Source organism: Pteronotus mesoamericanus, unplaced genomic scaffold (genome assembly GCF_021234165.1).
Source record: "Pteronotus mesoamericanus isolate MK-2021 breed Mesoamerican mustached bat unplaced genomic scaffold, CSHL_Meso_final contig_657, whole genome shotgun sequence".
Taxonomy (NCBI): Eukaryota; Metazoa; Chordata; class Mammalia; order Chiroptera; family Mormoopidae; genus Pteronotus; species Pteronotus mesoamericanus.
This window is the reverse complement of record NW_026555229.1, coordinates 7,478,208-7,498,017: the sequence shown is the minus strand read 5'-3', so window position 1 is coordinate 7,498,017 and position 19,810 is coordinate 7,478,208. Positions and strand designations below refer to the sequence as shown.

Below are 19,810 nucleotides of genomic sequence, written 5' to 3'. Positions count from 1 at the left end.
GTGCTACATAAATCCTCTCTTCCTTCCTGTCCATATCCAATGAGAGCTAGTGGCCTTCATCCTCTTTCCAAATATGTGTATGTGAATAAGCATACAGACATATCTCCATGCCATAAAATCACACATACTGAACCCTACATATACAAACATACATGTCTACTTTGAATCTCCTCTCCTTCTTCTTGGCTTACTCTTTGCACTCATGCCTGACACCAAAGTGAATCCCAAGCTCTCTCTAAAATGATCATCAAGAATTAGAAGAGTAGATATCACTCCATTACACATGGTTTATTTGTGTGTTCCTAAACTCTTTGAATGTTTTGTAACAAGAATGGATTTGTATTTTATATGTGTTTTTAAATTTCTTTCCTCATTCTTTCATAGCCATGTGTCTTACACAGTAATATAAACCTACTGCCTCCATTCTCTCACCTCCTCTTGCCTTCTGAGCCCTTGGCAGCCAGGCTTCCAGGCCCAACAACCTCCCAGAACTGGACTCTCAAAGGGCACCAGTGGGTGACTTCCCTGTGGCCATATCCTTCCCTCAGTTCTACTTCTCTTGGAAGATGCCAACAGTGATGACCTACTTCCCTCTTGAAATTCTCTCCTCCCTTGGCCTCAGTGTGGCTGGCCTCTGACTTCCATGGTAAAACTGAACACCTTTCACTAAGGACCCTGAAAACAGCCAAATGAGCTTTCCTTTTTCTCCTCCTAAGGTCAAGACAAGTGAAAAGACCTGTAGAATACAGAGCATCTGTTTGCACATCAATGTCATCCTCTTGCACAACCCTTGTACAATCACCTCCCTTTGGCACTATCTCTATTTTGGGAAAAGCCACGCCAAAGTTTCCATAACTCTCAGTGTTGCCAAGGGGACTTCTGGTCAACCATCCTCTGTATACCTCCCCCTACCAGGGGCCACAGGGCTGGGTCCTGCCTTCTTGAGCTAGCTTGCTCAGCTTCTCTCCACTAAACCTCTGTCCCTTACCTCCCTCTTGTGAAGAAGGGACAAATATAATGTCTAAATGCAAAGAATTTTGAAAAACGAAGAGAGGTTCACTGACTAGACTAGGTGAGGATGAATATTTTATGTGGGGAATTTCATTTTAAAAAACAGAAAAGAAAATATGTGTTTAGAGACCCACAATTAGATAAACCTTTTGAGAGTATGTTAAAATCAATGAGTTTGAGCATTAAATGAAGTAGGGTATAGGAGTGAGTGCTTTGCAAAATGTAACTTGCGAGACAAATGGTAGATACTTCCATTATCATCTTTCTCACAGAGTTGTTGAAGACTAACTCAAACAATATATGTAAAATTGCTTTGTCACCTGGAAAGAACATTTATAAATTATAATCATTATGTGATATTTTGCCTCTAGGAAGATTAAAATTCAACCATGGCAATTCTGAAGAAAATTAAGATACCTGCTCATTTCTTTTAAATCCAGATTCCTGGAACTGTTTATAAACTGAGAATTCTAATTAATTCCATCTTCTCACCTCTTTTCAGATGAACTTATTGCAATAAACTTCAAAATGTATTAATAACAGAGTCAAGTTCCTGGTAGCCTACCAGGAAAAGTCAGCTAGACTACCAGGTTTTCGATTTGAGGCCTGAAAGTCATCTTTTGTGCCAGTCCCACAGTAACGAGGCCAGGCCATTTTCTCTTGTGACTATTTCAATTTCCCTCAGCATCATAACATCACAATTCTACTGCAGTAGCTTCCTGGCCTTTCACCCTGTCTTCAGCCTCTCTGAATTCCCATCCGACCTTCCCCCAGCTGATGAAAAAAACACCATCATTTTCATTATGTCAACTAATTTTTTAAGTAACTAATTTTATAAACAAACTGATGAGTCAGGAAATTTTTTAAAATGAATAATTATAGGAAAGGAAGAAGAAAATCATCACTTCTTTGAAGAGGTAGATTATGTACCTAGAAACCCCAGAAAATCACCTAAGAAGCTGTTTAATATGATGGGTTGGACACAAATAAATATGTAAAAATTAACAGCTTTCCGATATTCCAGCAGTAACCAACTGGAGCATACAATGGGAAAAAATTTTCTTTGACCCTAACTGCCAATCTCTACCAGAGGCACAATCAGGAAGAGAGAGAGTGGAATGAAAAGATTACTGGAATCTCTAGTTTTTCTGTGATAGTAACTGTTTGCAGCCTTGGTGTGGCATGGGTTTTCTTTCCTGTTTTGTTTTCTTTTTGCCTTCTGTTCAAGGTTTAGAGTATCCTGGTCAAGTTTCAGCCTGGACAGCTGTGGGGGAGGGGGAGGGAGGGAACTAGCAGGTGAGGAGGAGCAGGGGAAGAGGTGTGGTGTGGTGTGGTCAATGGACCCAGAGGCAGTGGGTCAGCTGCATCAACCTGGGAGGTATCACTGACTGGGATGAAAACCTGAAAGTTGCCTTTGATTCTTCTCTCTTGACCTTCACAGATACTCAATTGCCAAGTCCTACAATTTGGTCTTTTTAAAGATCTCATGGATTTATTTTTTCCTCCTCATCCCCAGTACCTGTCCTTTCCCATTATCCTCAGTGCCTTGGATGATTTTGAAAAGGACGAAGAAAACCATCACTTCATTGAGAAAGTATGATTATATACCTAGAAACCCTTTCACACCAGTTAATGTTCTGCAGAACACAGGCCAATAAGCCAACAAGCCAACCAACCTGGGCTGGAATATGAGATTCACCTCACAGCACAGACTGCATGGGTTCGAGCCCCAAATCTACCACTAGTTAGCTCTGTGAACTTGACCATATTGCTCAACCACTCTGAGCCTTGGTTTCTTCATTTGTAAAATTATCCTGATGCATAGATAATAAAAATTATTGTGAGGACTAACAGTAATACATAAAATAAAGGACCATCACAGGATTGGGCACACAATAATACAATAGGTATTCAAAAGTCATGACTGCTGCCATGAGGGTTGTGGTTCTTATCACAATCAGAGGCCACAGTTGTCTACTGGAGCAAGTTCGATGCCTATCCTTGGCCTACAAGACTATAAAATTGGCCCCCGCCTAACATATCCAAAAGTTCTCCTCAACATAAAATGGCCACTCAACTTGCATCTTCACATCCCAAATGTACACATGCCACCTCAGAACTTTGAGTCTTCATCTTCCCTCAGCCTGAAGTGTATTTTCACTTGTTCCAAATGCACGGCCTTCAAGGAAACTCCATTACCCATCCATGTGCCTCCACAGTGCCTTTCCTACACCAATACCGCCACCTTCATATGTAGTTAACTCTGACAAACCTGCCTGCCTAGCTCGGTCCGAGGCAGTTAAAGTGAATTACCTCACTTGGTCCTCACAAGAGTCCTATGAACCAGGTACTGTTACTCTTTCCACTTTACAGCTGGACTCACTGGGGCTCTGAGATGGTAGGTTTCTCACTCAAGGCCACAAAGTTGCCCATGGGCTCAAAACTAGGTCTGAGCTCTCTACTGCTATCCCATCCTTCTTCAACACATGTTTCTAGGTGATGGCTGGATGAGTCGTGTTAACACGTCAAAGTCCAGCCCAGTCTCATCTTCTTTGTTCTCGAGAAGCCAGTTCTCATTCACCTCCCCTGCCCTTATCCCTTTGGCTCTTCCAGCTGTTTTAAACAACAAACAGCATATTATTAACTGTCCGAGACAGTATCTCTACTGCATAATTGGTCACTCACTATTGTCAGTATCCAGTATAATGTGATTACACATAATTGGGTATTGTTCACTCAGTGGAACCATAAAGTAATGGTTTGGATTTCCACACACTGCTCATAGAGACCAGCCTTATTTCTTCCCAGATACACATTCAGGAATATTCTCAAATAGACTATAAATTTCTTGCAGATAAGGACCATGTCTTATGTTCCTTTGTGTTGCATGAACTTCTGCAGACATTGGAGGTACCCCAAAATACCTTTTAGTTCATAATTGGCCTTCAAGCAGGCTTTCTTAACAGGAGGGACAGCAGGTCCCTGGAGACATGCAGGACAAAAGGTTATAAGAAGGAACAATCTCCTATTCTTTCAGAACAGACAGCACACTGGGCCTTCCCTTACACACATTGGGAAAAAAATGCTTCCAATTGTCAGAAGCCCAAAGCAAACTGGGTTTGATGGCATCAATATAATGCTTAATAGGCTACATATTTGGCATCTGTTCCAGAGGAGACTGCATGTCAGGAACTCAGAAAAGGTCTCCCAGGCATATAGGCAGCTCTCAGTCTGTCTCCTACACATTAAATACGCTTGGAGTAGGGAATATACATTTTTAAATGCATGAAACATGAGGCAGACTTGACACCCATCTATCAGCGCCGCTTTAAGGATAATAAAATCAGTGCTGCCATTATAAGGAGAGAGAACTTGATGACCCACTGGAGATTTCTTCCAATTTAAACGATTCTATAAATTCCCCTAAAATCATAAAAAAGCAGATTAAGGATTCATGTAGGTGTTTGGACTATAAATACAAATTAATTTCTTCTCCAGCTGCAATTTTTCTCATCCTTGTAAGAAGCATCTCCGTGTCTGAGATATTTCTGGGTGAAACACCAACAGAGGAGCTAAAGATAGATAAGACTCCCTCAGGTTCTTGTTGGCAACTATTTTCTTCTAATTTCACAAATAAATCTGCATCTTGAAATGAACTGAATTGAATCCTGCTGCTGTCCAAAAACATTTATCACTGAAAATCTGTTTTGTTTGGGGAGTGAGATATAATTATGTACAGATTCAATAAGAACCTAAATGTTCCACAGAGAAATTCTGTATTGAAAATGCTTTGTTCGGACTATAAGTGATCTATTTATTTCTATTCTCGGTTGCTAGTCATATAGTTCAATTTGTTTTTACTTTTAAAAATGTGCTTAAACACTGCTCTTATTTTTTAAAAAACTGAAATAGTTTGTGATATCAGAAACTCATAGTATTCTTAGTCTCACTTGGTTTTGTGAAACTTAATTCAAAGTGACCCTTATAAAAGAAATATTCCCTCACCTATTAGAGCTCAATAGATATCAAAAGAAAAATAGTAAGCAACATTTTTAAAGATTAATTTATCAACTATAACATTTTTGTTTCAGTTATTTGTTCTGATTCAATATGAAGTCAGAGACCAAAAGAGAAATAAACAAATGGATTGTGGATCATGTCTCCAAATGCATGGGGATAAATGCATATCCCTAAGAAAATGTGCTCAATTATGACATCACAGCTGTTTTTCCTATGAAAAGAACTATGTCCTGCAGCAAACTATAATTTCCTAAATAAAGGGAATAAAAGATTAAAGAAAAACATGTCAGCAATAAAATCCAAGGATAAGAACCAGATGCCAGGGATATTAAAATACCATATCTGACAAAGGATTAAAAAAAGAAATCTTATACCACTTGAATGTTTAAACGCAAACACAGTATTTCCACTCAAACTCAGCAAAGAAAGGAGATTGTGGTTGATTGTTTCAATAATGCTATGTGTATACATGATCTTTGGCAGTCCTCTCCCACATTTACCCTGGCCCTGGCCATGTGACCTACTTTGACCAATGGGTGTCAGCAAGCCCAGCACAAACAGAGACTCAGAAAGTGCTTACATGGCTCTGGCCAGTGTGGCTCACTTGGTTGGGGGTTGTCCCACAAAGCAAAAGGCCAGCCGGTTTGACTTCCAGTCAGAGCACTTGTCTGGGTTGCTAGTTCCCTCTCAGTTGGGGCATGTATGGGAGGCAACCAATGATGCTTCTGTTCCTCTCTCTCTCTCTTCCTCTCTCTAATAATAAATAAATATATTTTTTAAAGTGTTTGTACATTGGGGCTTACTCTTTCCTCTTCTTCTTGGAAATCCTGAGACCATCATGAGAATAAAGCTGGGCTAGCCTAGTAGAGACATGTAGTTCAGTTATTCCCCTCACCCGAACCCACTGCCAGCACCAACCACTGTACATATGAATGATGCCATCTAGATCAACCAGCTCCTAGCAGCCTGCCACCTACCTGCACAAACATGAGTGAGTCCAGGCAAGCCCAAAGGCAGAACTGGCCAGCTGAACCCAGCCAAATTGCCAACTAATAGAACTATGATCTAATCAATGACTGTAGTTTGAAGCAATCAAGTTTTTGACTGATTTGTTATACTGCAAAATCTAAGTAATACTGAGGTCATCACAGAACTTATTTCATGAGGACCAATTAATGAACTAATCACCATAGACGCAAAGAGAGACTGCCCTAGGCATGGGTGGGTCTGGCAATTATTCCTGAAAGTGAGTTCACATGGGAAATGCTGAGTTGTTACACTACATCCAAAGTACAATACCATAATGATAGCAGCTACACTTAGAAGTGCAAACATCAGACTATGCACTTGTTAAAGATGATCTCATTTAATCTATACAAAACCTCATGTGAAAGGTATTATAATTATCTGCATTTTACAAATCAAGAACTGAGGCTTCTGAAAGCTCAGTAACTTGCTTAGGGTCACACAGTGGTGTGAGTGAGGTTGCACTCCAATCTGATTTGCTTAAGAGTCAGAGTTCTTAATTACTATGCTTTTTTGAGCTGCTACCTGCCTGCCCCCACCCCCCGCCACCATGAAAGGCTTCTCTAGTCCACTGGGCTGGGGAAGTCCAGACCAAAAGACCTACCCTCTCTTCCTTGAATCTTACATGGCCAGGCAGAACTGACTCAATGGTGCTTATCCCCCTAGTTCAAGACATAGAAGCAATGGGAGGGACAGTGGACTCGTGGGTCTTGCGTCGCCTGCGGACCTCTGGCACAGAGGCCAGAGCAAGAGAGCTTCAGTGCATGGGCAGAGGGCCATTTAACACATAGTGGCCTGGCCCACCAGCAATGTGTGGCCTGAGCCTCTTGTGATCGTGTGTTAATCAGATTAGCAACGCCTCCCTTTCAGTGGGGAGGGTGAGGCTGGGAAGGAAAAAGGAGTCTTGGATGGGGCTGGAGATATAGGTAGAAAGTTGGGCAAAAGTTCCTTTCTTCTCATGGGTGTAGAAGGTGCTTCCATGAGGAAAGGAAAGAGGTTTGATATATACTCAACATTGAAATCTCTGGAATCAGACTTGCTATTTCTTGGATTTCTGACAGTTTAAAATGCCTCAACCCTAATTCTTAATACTGAGATGAAAACAATGGTGAGGAGAAGGAAGTCAATCAAGGCAGTTACTTTTGAAAAATATTTGACTCAAGATACATAACAAGAACAAAACCCTTCCTAACCAAATTTAAAACTGAGCCCACCAGTGTAACTCCTTTGCTGTGTGTCTCCTTGCATTGGCTGAAATTCAAGGGTTTAAGGTGCACTTGAAGGTATGAGACGGTTTTTAACCTCTATTTGCCTAATCGAGCCTACCAGAGCCAATCTCTTTTTAAGAAATTTTTAATGCTTGTAGGGACACTAACGCTACAGGAAGTCATTCCTGGCACATTTATGGAGAACTAGTGAGAGGGAATATGAGAAGGCACGAGATAATTGAGCACATTAAGTATACCTAGGCAAGTGTGAAGGGACACAGGTTGGGAAACTTATTCACCTTAAATGAAGTTGAACATGATTTTAAACCCAAAATATCTGCATATTAAAAGCCTGCTTCCGGAAAAGGCTAGCTGGTCTGAGACCACCCTGCACAATCACCCTTCTCCTCAGCGTTGTCACAGCAATGGCTGAGGTGTTTTCTGAGGGCCCATCAATCTCTCCAAACTTTTGTTTCCTGATCTGTTAAATGGGGTTATGGTTAAGAGATAAAATAGTAAGTAGTTCCCTGATTTTAGATTTCTTGGACCTCAATAATTCTCCCAAAAATCTTGGAGGCACCAGCACAGCCTTGCTAATTTCTTCTTCCACTAAGTTTTAACATGTAAAAAAGAAGAAAGACTAATAGATAATATTAAGGTAGTGCCAAGGTAGTGTTCTGTGCCAGGAACTATTCTAAATGTTTTCCATATATTAATAGAACCTTCCCGGCAACCCTATGAGATGGGTATGTTTACTCCCACTTATCAAATGAGAAAACTGAGTTACCACGGACAGGTTAAGTAACCTGCCCACAGTTTCAGAGCTAGTGGCAGAGCCAAGACTCAAACTCTAATAATCTAGCTCTAAGACACATGCTCTTGACAAATAGGAAATTGTCTGGAGCTCTTTCCAATTGTTTTATAAAGGAAGGGAATGCACAAAAACATGAGAATGCCATTTCCAAAAGTAAATAATATTTTACATCTCCAAAAGAAGGAAGAAACAGAAAAAAGAGCAGTCCCAAAAACTGAAAAGTAAATTGCTTTTATGCTACACAGTCTTTGTGTTCATTTTACTACAAACCAATGGATATTTATGTTTGGGAACATAGATTCTCCCAGTCCCCAGATCAGCCTTTGGAAACCACTGAGATAACATGTATGGGAAGCCCACTAGACATTACTAGTTGCTATGGAGCTAAAAGATGATGAACAAGTTGCCCCAGAGCCCACCCTCTGGGAGTGCTCACATGCAGGCTGTGTTAGCCAAACTAAGTAGACAGAGGTATATAGTGGCCCACAAGCCAGCCACAACGATGTATGCACATCTTGGTTTATGGCCAGCATTAGATTTCTGTGTTCTGAACAACCTATCTCCAGTTGCTCCTTCCATCCTCTCTAACACATGAAGAGCATGGACTGGAGAGCAGGCATCCCCCAGGAAGTCCCAGGAAGACGTGGCAGCAGAGGAGCAGCCTGCAAGGGGCAGCATTTTGGGGAAGGAGTCTCTTCAACCACCCCCAACACTGTAGATAGTCTTTGGTGAGAACACCTAGACTCTGCAGAAAGTATTTCCCCCTCTCACCTTATTCCTCTTCTGGACTTTAGAAGAGAACAAAAACCTACAGATGGTCTTCTAGTCAACAGCTTCACCTAACACTGTGCCTTTCAGTCTATCGGTCTCTCTATTGAGGGAGCATCTTCAACAATGTCAGCTGAGCTTTGGGGAGAATGATTACTTTGTTATCTGCTAACAGTGGGGCCAAGAATTACTCTAGTGTGGGCTACACTACCAGCAACTGGGACATATTAGAACTCCATCTTCCATATCTTAAAGCAGTTCTCTAATAATTGGCCAATTCCTTTGGAATTTTTTTTTTGGTGGGAGATGAGAAGTAGCCAAGAAAATGGAATGTTTGATGGCTTTATTGGGAGACACCAAAGAATAGTGGTGAGTGGCTCTGTTCCAGATTCCAGTGAATGAGGTTTATAAGAGGGCTCAGTGAATCTGTTCTGCAGTGGGCCAGACAATAGCTATTGTAGACTTTGCTGGGCCATATAGTATCTGTCACAACTACTCAGCTCTGCTGTTGTAGCATGAAAGGAGCTATAGATAACCCATGAAGGGATGAGTGTGGCTGTGTGCCAATAAAACTTAATTTGTGGACACTGAAATTGGAATTTCATATCATTTTTACATGTCGAGAGTACTATTCCTCTTTTGATTTTTTACTACTTATATGTATAAATACCATCCTTGGTGTGGCCCAAATACACACAGGCAGCAGTCCAGACATGGCGGGCCCACTGTGGACCAGAGTGTACCAAACCCTGGTTTATAATTGCAGCTTTGGCATTTCCTGGCTCTAAACTCTCGGGTGAACTTTGTTTTGAAGTCTCAGTTCCTTTGTCTGTAAAATGGACACGATAATAGCATCAACCTCACCTGGGTTTCCTGCGGGACACAGAAAAAGCCCAATGCCTTAGCACAGGGTGGCTGGGCAGGCACTCAGCACACAATAAATGGGAACTGTTACTGCATTTTCCTCTTCTCATCAAAACATTCTGCAGCTTCTGCCAAATCCATCCAGGCTACCATCAAACAGGATCAAGGATTTTCATGTCTCTGTCAACCAAGAGTCATTCTAGAATTTTCATACTAGCACATCAGTAGCCTCAGGGTTTGTAGGCCCTAAAACATGCCACAAAGCCTGGATGTTCTCATTTGTCAGTTTTTCCTGAATCTCAGTTCTTGCAGTTCAAGAGCTGAGGACCAGAACGTGAGGTTGTCATGCTCCAAACCAGAAATAATGATTTTTTTTTTTTCAGAAATAATGATATTTTTGAGCACTGGCCAATTCTCATGACCACTGGCATTCTGCTAAGTGTCTTATGCAGTTCTTCCCCTTTATCTTCCCAACAACTGAAGGACATTGATGTGACGATAAGCTCCAGTTTTCAGAAAAGGAAACCAAAGAGTAGGAAGGTTAGGTAACTAGGCAAGGCCACACTCCAGAAGGTAACCAGAAGTCATGGGGTTCCTTCTTGACCATGGCTCTTGCTTTGCAGCAAAGAAAGGGGTGACACATTTTAGGGCCCCCATGCTTCTCTGACCAAACCTGTATCCTGAACCCCTAGGGACTCTGTTAAAATGCAGGTTCTGGGTCATTAGGCCCAGGAGGGGTTCTGCATTCCTAAAAAGTTCTCAGGTGATGCCAATGCCACTGGTCATAGAACCATACTTTGAGTAGCAAGGCTCTACATGAAATGATAAATGTGAATTTTCCCCACTGGTCACCAAGGTGGTCTACACAAAATCAATGACCATGGATGTCCTACGGTGAAGAGTCTTTGGAGCCAGACAACAGATAATACACTTATGACTCTACCAGGTGCCAGATGTGTGGACTTGGAGGCAAGTCTCTCATCCTATCTGTGCCTTAGGTTTCCTTCCTGTGAGGTAGGAGAAAGGTAATAACTCTTATCTCATAGGGCTGTGACAATGATTCAATAAAACTATGTATATGTACACACACACACAGCATTTAGAGCAGTGTTTAACACCTTGTAAATGATTGATAAATGAAAGATAACCAAAAGATCAGGGAAACTGAAGATCCTTATCAAGGAAGTATCTAAAAACGTGCTATATGAGGTTTGTTCCCCTGCACAGCTAACCACTTGTGCAGATCCATTCAAATCTGCCTATCATTCAAGCCATTTGCAGATAAGTAAACCAGACTTGCATCCAGTCAGTCATAAAATTAAATTAGAAGGAAAGTTCACCCTGAAAGGGCAGAGCCCAGAAGCCAACAAGGAAGCAGCCCTTTCCATCTTATTCATCACTTACTTAATCGGAGGGCCATGCCTGTTCCCTATACCCCCTGAGGTCTATGGGCAGGTAAATCAGAGTGCCAGGCACACAGGGAGCACTCAGTAAAGGATGACTGTGATTAGAACAAAAGCAAGGGGCCATCTTTTAAGTGAACCACAGTATGACCTGACCGTGTCATCTGGTTCCTGAAGAGCAACTGAAATGGCAGGAGGTGGGTAGAATGGGCGTGGCCAATAGGAACTTGGTTAAGAAAGTGGCCACCAAGTTTTCCAAACTTTGGTTGGCAGTTTACCACTCAGGTGAGAAGCTAAGTGAGAAAGGGACTAGAAGAAGGGGGTCTACATGCTGCAGGTCTTCAGGATCCATCGAAGTCTCATCTCCTAGAGCAGACACTTTTTGTGCCCCAAGCCTCATCCTCTCAGACCATCTCTGGGATGGCCATCTGCTTCTGGGACACTCTGGCCACCTTCCACCTCAAGGGCATGCAGAGTCAGCTTTGCTGCTGCAGGCCAGGCTTCCTCAGAGGTGGAAGCAGACACAAGTGCCCTCTGTTTTCCGAAGCAGCCCCATGGCCCCAGAGCAACTTTCAATCAGCAGGGAGAGGGAGTCAATGAAGTGTCCCGGCCTCCCTTCCTTTGACAGGACAATCCTTCAATGGTTTCAATGCGGTTCCTCAGAGGAACTCTAGTGACATTGGGATTCATACGTTCACAGCTGTGACTGTCTGTCTGTCTCTCCTTCTGTCTCTTTCTCTCTCTCCTCGCTTTTCCTCCCCTGCCCCACTCTCCTGGTCCCTTACCCCAACTTCCTGAGATTACCTCCCAAACCACTAGGACCCAAACCCTTGTCTCAGTCTCCAATTTGGGGAACCCAAACTGAGACCCCTGACCACTCCAAAGTCTTGTTCAGAGTCCCTGAGCCTTCTCTATAGAATCACCACCCTTGTCACACTGCTCTTTGGTTGCAGAACTAGGATGTCCACCAAGGCCAGGACCAAGGCCATCTCATTCACTGTGGAATCCCAGGCACCCTGGCATGAGGGAAGCACTCAGTAGCTGTTAGTTGAGTAGGTGCCAGTAATACATCTACTGCCTGCGCATCAGAGGGTCAAGAGTCAACCCTTGGTCTTTTCAACAATTCAGGGAATTCCTTTTCTGTTTTAGAAAAACTTGTGAATAAATTAAGACAGAGTAATTAGCAGCAAGGGAAAAGACATCTAAAGAAGGCCCAGCTTCCATTAAGCTCACCCCCCATTGCCCCACAAAATGTATCCCAGGGTTCTCTGCTCTTTGCTCTTTACTTGCCTCCTCTGAGGAACCCAGCCTCATCCACCTTTGTCCATCCCTGCACAGCGCCTAGGGGCCCCTCTTTCTTTTTCTTCCCCAGTTACTCTTTCCCTTTTTATTTCTGTGCTACATATCCTATCAATAACAAAAGACTAGATCAAAGAAAAGTAACCCAAACAAGTGAAGCTGATTGTGCTACTGCTGTTCCTTTAAATCTCTTTCTCCACCAGCCTTGAAGCTAGACATTGCAAACTAGCCTCCTGTGGGTCAACGGTGGTTAGCAGATATGTTTCGGGAAGCCCATACAATGTCCTTAAAGTTGCACAAAATTCCACATTCCCAGCCATTCTTGGAAAATTAAAAATTTGACAACATGAGCCCACGCTTAGCCAGGGTCTGGTTAGCAGCTTCCTAGAGATGGGACCCACAGCCCACATGTGCTGCGGTCCTCACCACTCCCTCCTGCCTCTGACTCTGAGACATCATCAGTTGCCATTTATGAGCATGATACCTAAAGTTCACTTTGCTCTTTCTTGATACCTGCCTAGCCCTGAGGGTGAGTGTATTTGAGCTTGCTACCCCATATTTAAACACTTGGAAAAATGTCCCAGCTGCTGAGGTTGTTCCTCGTGTTTTTAAGTGCCTCAGGCAAGACGTCAGAGCTTCCGACTCTAATGCTATCGCACCTTATGCTGTTTTTGGAACCCCATCTTAATGATGATGAAGGTGATGATGATGATATAATGATACCTGAATAATGGATAGCAGTTACTCTTGGCACATATGTCTGCCTGATTCTACAGGTGCTTTTTTCCCCCCATGAAATCATTAATACTGAGGGATTCAGAAGAGATGAGGGATAAATAAGGCAAAAACAGAAAGGAGAGGCCAGCAGGAGGCACATCGCAATTGTACTTGCTCTGCCCTTGCTTCCTTCAAAGGGAGAGGAGGCTGGTTGGCCAAAGAAAAGAAATTCTTCTCATCCACACCTTCGATTCTAATTCTGGCAAGAATACAGACTTCTTCATCTCCCTTCTGAAGCTGTAAAGTGAGGCGCAAGAACCGTTTCATGTTAATCCTGAGCAAGAGGAGGACTTTGGGAGCACCACGTGAATCAGCCTGCCTCAGCATGCAGAAAGGACACCAACAGTTTGAGTCAAGTCTATAGATCTATAAGCCAACCCACAGTTATTTCCAGACTCCTGCAGAGCTAGAAGCTGACGACAAAAAAATGCAAAGGCAACCAGAAGAATAATTTCCATAACCTCTCAGAGCTCAAAGACAGAACTTAAATGACTGCAAGACATATCGTTTCCAGGAGGACCAACATTAACATTCTTCCAATATTTAATCAGTCACTAAACAAATATTTACCTGTGTGCAAGGAAATAGGAATGAAGTGATCATTAAGACAGACACAGGAACTGCCTTTGCGGATGGTCTATCAGGAAAGAGTAATTAAACACATAATTATAATTATTTCATTAATTACAAGTGTGATCAGTGACAGAAGAGAGAAGTCAAGTATGGAAACACTTACCAAGAGACCTAACCAAGGAAGAGGGCCTCCCCGAGGAAAAAGCATTTAAGCTGAAACCTAAAGAGTGAGTCCAAGTTGCCTGGGCACAGAGCCGGTCCATCTTTATGGAACACTTAATATGTGCCTCATACTATACCATGCACTAGGGTTAGAGAGAGAAATTGTCACACAGACCTCACAATCTGTTGGAGGTAGATAGGCTTCCATCATATCTGCTGCGAGGAAATGACGGGCTCTCTCCGTCACCATAAGACCAATTAAACAGTCATTTAAAAAATGTTCTGATACTGAGAAGAATTCAACCAAAAATTTTCCTAATTGCAAAATATTCTGTTGTGAGTGTGGAGACATTCTCTAATAATCTAGTAGAACAGATGAAAATGGGAAACTGTCAAATTCCATGGAGCACCTGGGGTTTCCCCAAGATAGAGTCTTATTGTCTGGAGCTATACAAGCCACCGAGCCAAACAAGAGAAAGGTTAAACAAGGGCCTGAATAAAGGGAATGGAGCAGGATATTAAAATCTGGATATCTGCAAAGAACTGATCAGTGATTAATACAATAATATTAATAATCATCACAGTAATGTTAATGATAACTAAACACTGACAAAACTTGATGGGTACTTAATGAACATATTTAACTCTGTGGGTAGGTACGATAATTTTTCCCATTTTATGAATGAGAAAACTAGTAATTAGAGCAACCAAGAAATTTCTGTTTTTGGCAGTATGGCAGACTAAATAACCTGAAAACTAAAGTCTACAAAGCATTAGACATGCTGAATAGAACAACACATCTGTTTAATCACAAAATGGAGTTTACAAGTAATTTGATCCTCAAGTGTCAAAATCAAAGAGGGAACTGCACATTAGAGCAGTGCACAGATATTGCAGCTCTCCTTTGGGGGCTGAGTGGGACAAGAGGCTGGACTCGCGGAACCAAAAACTTGGATTTTAATGTCCAGGGGACAATAAAAGATGAGGTGCTGGGCCTGTGTGGAATAGGCAGTTGTTACTAAAACTCTTCCATATAAAGCCGGGGGCTTAAAAGACTTACAGCCTCAGTGAAAAAGAGACAGAAATCCACCCACTGGGACTGGACGACCACAAGGAAACCAAACTCTCTCCTGGGTTCTTGGCGGGGGCTGGGCAATGGCCACCCAGAGATTTTGTATTTATGGACCTTTCATCACTAGCGTTTGGGGTTCTAATACTCATTTACTGAGTGGTACAGGAAGCCCCAAAATGAGAATTTAATCTAAAAAAATTATCTAAGCAAGAAATATCTCTTAGGCACTTCGCATAAATAAGTGAAAAGACATACCATGAGCCTAGACCATTCGAAGTCCCATAAATAAAGCCTTTCTGAAAATCAGTACACAATCCAAAACCATAATAAGGAAAAGATCCACCACAAATAAAAACTGGCAATTGCAATAAACAATAGGAAAAACCTCCAAGACCTTGAATAATCAGATGAAAACTATAAAATATTTAAATTAATTCAAGACATGAAGGAAGAAATAAAGCATAAGATGAAGGCATTATCAACAAAGATTTGTGGAAAATAAGCGTTAGAAAATAAAAACCAAAGTATTGAAAATAAAATCTTGGTGGATTGGCTATTAGCAGGTAAATACACCAAAAGAAAGATTTAGTGAACAAGATGATAATGCTGAGAAAAATGTAACACAAGAGATAAAAAGAAAAGAATATCAAAGAGTAGCAGAAGGAGAAAACAAAGGAGAGACTATTCAAAGACAGGAATCTTCAGATTCAAGGAATACAGAATCCTAAACAAAGTATGTAAAACTAAGTTCATACTAAATATGTTGTCCTGAAACTCCAGAACACCAAAGACAAGGAAAACTTCTAGTACTTAAGCAGAAGAATAAGCAGGATGCTTTAAAAAGGAGCAATAATAATTAGACCAACAGCAGACTTCTCAATAGCATCAGTGGAAGCTAATAAAAGGATTAACATCTTCAAAGAGCACATAGAAAATAGGGTTTCAACTTAATCATCTATAGCAAAACCAAATGAAAACATTCTCAGACAAGCTAAGGAGAGTATTAACTACTGAAAAATGTATCACTGAAAGAACAATGAAATGATATACTTCAAAAAGGAGATGGAACTTAGAAATGAAAAATTAGAGATATGAACAAAATAGAAAACAAAGGGACTGGAAAACATCTTGGTACATCTGAATAAATATTTATTGACTGTATAAAATAATGAGGAGGAGGACTAATACTGGGAAAGCTGCTTCCTAGAGTAGACCCACAGACCCCATGTGCTGCGGTTCTCCCCACTCCCTTTTGCCTCGGACTCTGAGGCACCCCCCACTTAGCTGCCATTTATAAGCATGATATGCAAAGTTCACTTTGCTCTTCCTTGTTACCAGGAGTCCTCATGTTGTTTGTAGGAAGGATAAAAATATGGGTCAACTTTAGGTTTGTTTAGACTTGATGTTAACTATGCATATTAAATTTTTAAGGAAATCCATGAGAGGGTAGGAGAATGAATGAATGAATAACAGTGAGTGTTGGTAACTATTCAAAAATAAATAAGTAAATAAATCAAGAAAAAGGGAAAAGGGAGTAGTAAGAAGAAAGATATGACAGCTGGGAGGGGAAAGAAAAAAATTGTTTAAAATACACACAATCTAACAGAAAGCAGGAACAGACTTCTGCACTACAAAAAAAGTCAGGGTAAATAATAGAAAACGAGAAGGTGGGAATAAACCTAAAACTATCAATAAATATAGAGAAAACACACCAGTCAATAAAACAAAGGAATCAGATGGGATTCTTTTTAATTCCAAGAGACTCACCTAAAATAAAAGGATGCCAAAAGTTTAAAAATAAAATTACAGAAAAATTATGTTTTAAAAAACCCTGAGCTATGTTATCAGGCAATTTTGTAAGTAAAAGCATTAAGAATGAAAGAGGATTCTTATCTAATATTAGAGAAACAATTCCTCAAGAACAAATAAAAACCAGACATACCTTTTACTCAGCTTATGAACATAACCTAAAATGTACTTAGAGAAAAAAAAAACTACAGAAAGAAACAGAAAAATCTCCAATTTTTCAGTGATAGGAAGACAAAAAAATTAGGAAAGTAGGAAAGATATAGATTTGGACAATATGATTAGCAAGGTTGACCCAATGAACATCATATAGACTCCTGAATCTTGAACATTTAGAGAGTACACATCCTTTTGAAGCACACAGGCATCAGTTATAAAACCTGTCCATTTAGTTGATCACAAAGCAAGTCCCAACAAATTCTAAAAATTAATATAATACAAATGACGATGCAAAAAAACTGAGATATCAATAATAAAAAATAACTTTTTAAATAACAATAATAAAAAATAGTTTAAATACACATATTTGGAAATTTAAAATTGTGTTGTTTTATTTACCATAAGAGAAATAGTGAATATCTTCTAAGACTTACTCAAAAGAGAAACAATTCTGAGAAAAGAAAATATTTAGAACAAAATGAAAATGAAAATACCACACTTCAAAACATACGGGAAAGAAGTAAAGAAATTATTTAAAGGATATTTTACAGCTATAAATGCTTGTAGTTGAAAGGTAGATTGAACATTAATGAGCTGAGCATCAACCTTAAGAAACTAGAAAAAGAAGAGAATAAACCCAAAGTACATAGAAGGAAGAAAATAATAAAGTCAGAGCAGTCAAGGAAATGTGAAACAAACTTACAATAGAGAGACTCCGCAAAACACAAAATGTGGTTCTTTTTGAAACTAACAAGGTGACACTAACTGGAGAGGCAGGGTGATGAAGGGGTAGAAAGTGTGGGCTCTGGAGTGGACTGCCCCGTTTGAGTCCCCATCCTGCCACTTACTGTGGCCTTAGGGATGTGACACATGGCTGGCAACGGTGGCATCACAGCTCAAACCCTGGGCTGCTAGATCTCAGTGCCCATGCACTAAGTGGTCATTCTTATGACAGGAATTCTAAGTCATGTATTATGGCGGGAGCACCTTCCTCCCATAATGAAACTAATATACCCGTTTTATAGATAGAGTAACGAGACTTGGAGAATTTATGTAAGTCTCCCCAAGTCATGACATGTAAAGAAATGGAGCTGATTTAAGGCCAGCTCTGACTCTCAAGCTGGTCCTCTTAATTACCATGTTCATCTATATGAGGAACATCCCCATTGGCCACTCAGCATAGTGATTTTCTGAAAAGCTACTTACCATATATCCAACTTCAAGAAGGGTGTCTTTTTTAAGGCAGAATGTAAAGAGAAGGAGCAAATGCCTCTTGTTCCTTCACAGAATTTCTTCACCTTACTTATGGTAACCCAGTGGTTAAGATTACATGCTTTGGAATTAGAAATAATAAGGATAATTGTCCTCTGACCAGTGTGGCTGAGTTGCTTGGGCATCCTCCCACAAAGCAAAGGTCACTGGTTCAATTCCCAGTCAGGGCACATGCCTAGGTTGCAGGTCCGGTCCCCCGTTGGGGTGTGTATGAGAAGCAACAGATCAATGTTTCTCTCTCGCATCCATGTTTCTCTCCCTCTCTTTCTCCCTCCTTTCCCCTCTCTCTAAAATAAATAAATATTTTTAAAAGAAATAATAAAGATAATTGCTAATATGTCTTAGACACTTACTATGAGCCAAGCATAATGCTAAGCTCTTTCAGTCTTCACAGCATCCCTTTTCACATCTGTTATTATCCCATAATACAGACTAAAAACCTCAGGGGCAGAGACGTGAACCTCACACAGCCACAAACTGGCACAGGCAGGGTTCCAACCCAGGCCATCGAACCCCAGAGCTGACATTCTTTCCCACATTAAACTCCTGGGACCCAACTTCCTCATCCATTGTTTGGGGGCGGCAACACCCACCCTTCCAGAACTATGAAGAGGAATTGAGACAAGGCAGGTAAAGACCCGAGCACAATATCTGGCATGATGACGATGACAACGGTGATGACAATGGGTACTTGCAAAGATACAGGCCTAAAAGGGTGGTGCTATTCCTGGCTGCTCCAGAATTACCAACTGCATAAAATCCTCAAAAAGAAATCTTTCCTTCCATTTCCCTCTCTCAAATCCTCAAAAGGACGTGTTGTGCTTTACGTGAACGCTAATTTTCAAAATCAAAATCCTAGCATTTCACATTATGCGAAGATATGAAGAAAAGTATCTAAAAGAATCTAATGAATAGAGCCGCAGAGGAGCTGGGGTCGGGGGAGCTCCCATTACCCAACGCAGTAACTCTAGCCTTGAACTTATTTTCCAGAATTCTTGAAATCTCAGTAATGGCAGCATAAAAGACCAATTAATCAGATTGTTTGTTCTCTGTGTGTGAGTCACTGTTGCCATCTACAGTTAAAAATGGGGCATGCAACACTGCCAAGTAACTTAATTCTAAAAAACAGAGTCCTGGAGACGGAGGTACTAAGAAAATACACCCGTTCAATCGGTACAGAAAATGCAAATGCTACCTGAAGGATCAGCTCTTTCTCAGCCACCTCTTCTGTCTTGCTGATGAGGCGCTTCTGCAGGATATGGATTTTCTGTATCAGCTCATAGGTACTGGGGTCACTGGCCTGTTCAAGGGGAGCAAAATAAAGCAGCTGAGACACCACTGGTTTCAAAGCACTGAGGTCCCTATGCAAAAGAATTATCGTTTTATTGAAATCTACTGCACACCTGCAGACCCAGTACAGAGAGACTTAGAGCCAAAAAATATTGGGTTGGCCAAAAAGTTTGTCTGTTTTTTTCTGTAAGATGGCTCTAGTAGTGCTTAGTTGTCTTGAACTTCATTCAAAACAATTTTGTTAGATGGTTTTGTGACAACTGTTATGTCAGCATGCATTTAAAAC

The 19,810-nt window shown here is 41.0% G+C and overlaps 1 protein-coding gene across 1 annotated transcript in view; it reads right to left on the bottom strand.

Moving 5' to 3' along the window:
* The window catches only part of CFAP58 (cilia and flagella associated protein 58), a 94,039-nt gene that overhangs the window by 26,571 nt on the left and 47,658 nt on the right, over positions 1 to 19,810 (bottom strand). The window contains exon 15 of the mRNA XM_054581222.1: positions 19,430 to 19,534. Within this exon, the coding sequence (XP_054437197.1) occupies positions 19,430 to 19,534 (105 nt within the window). The remainder of the gene's footprint in view (positions 1 to 19,429; positions 19,535 to 19,810) is intronic.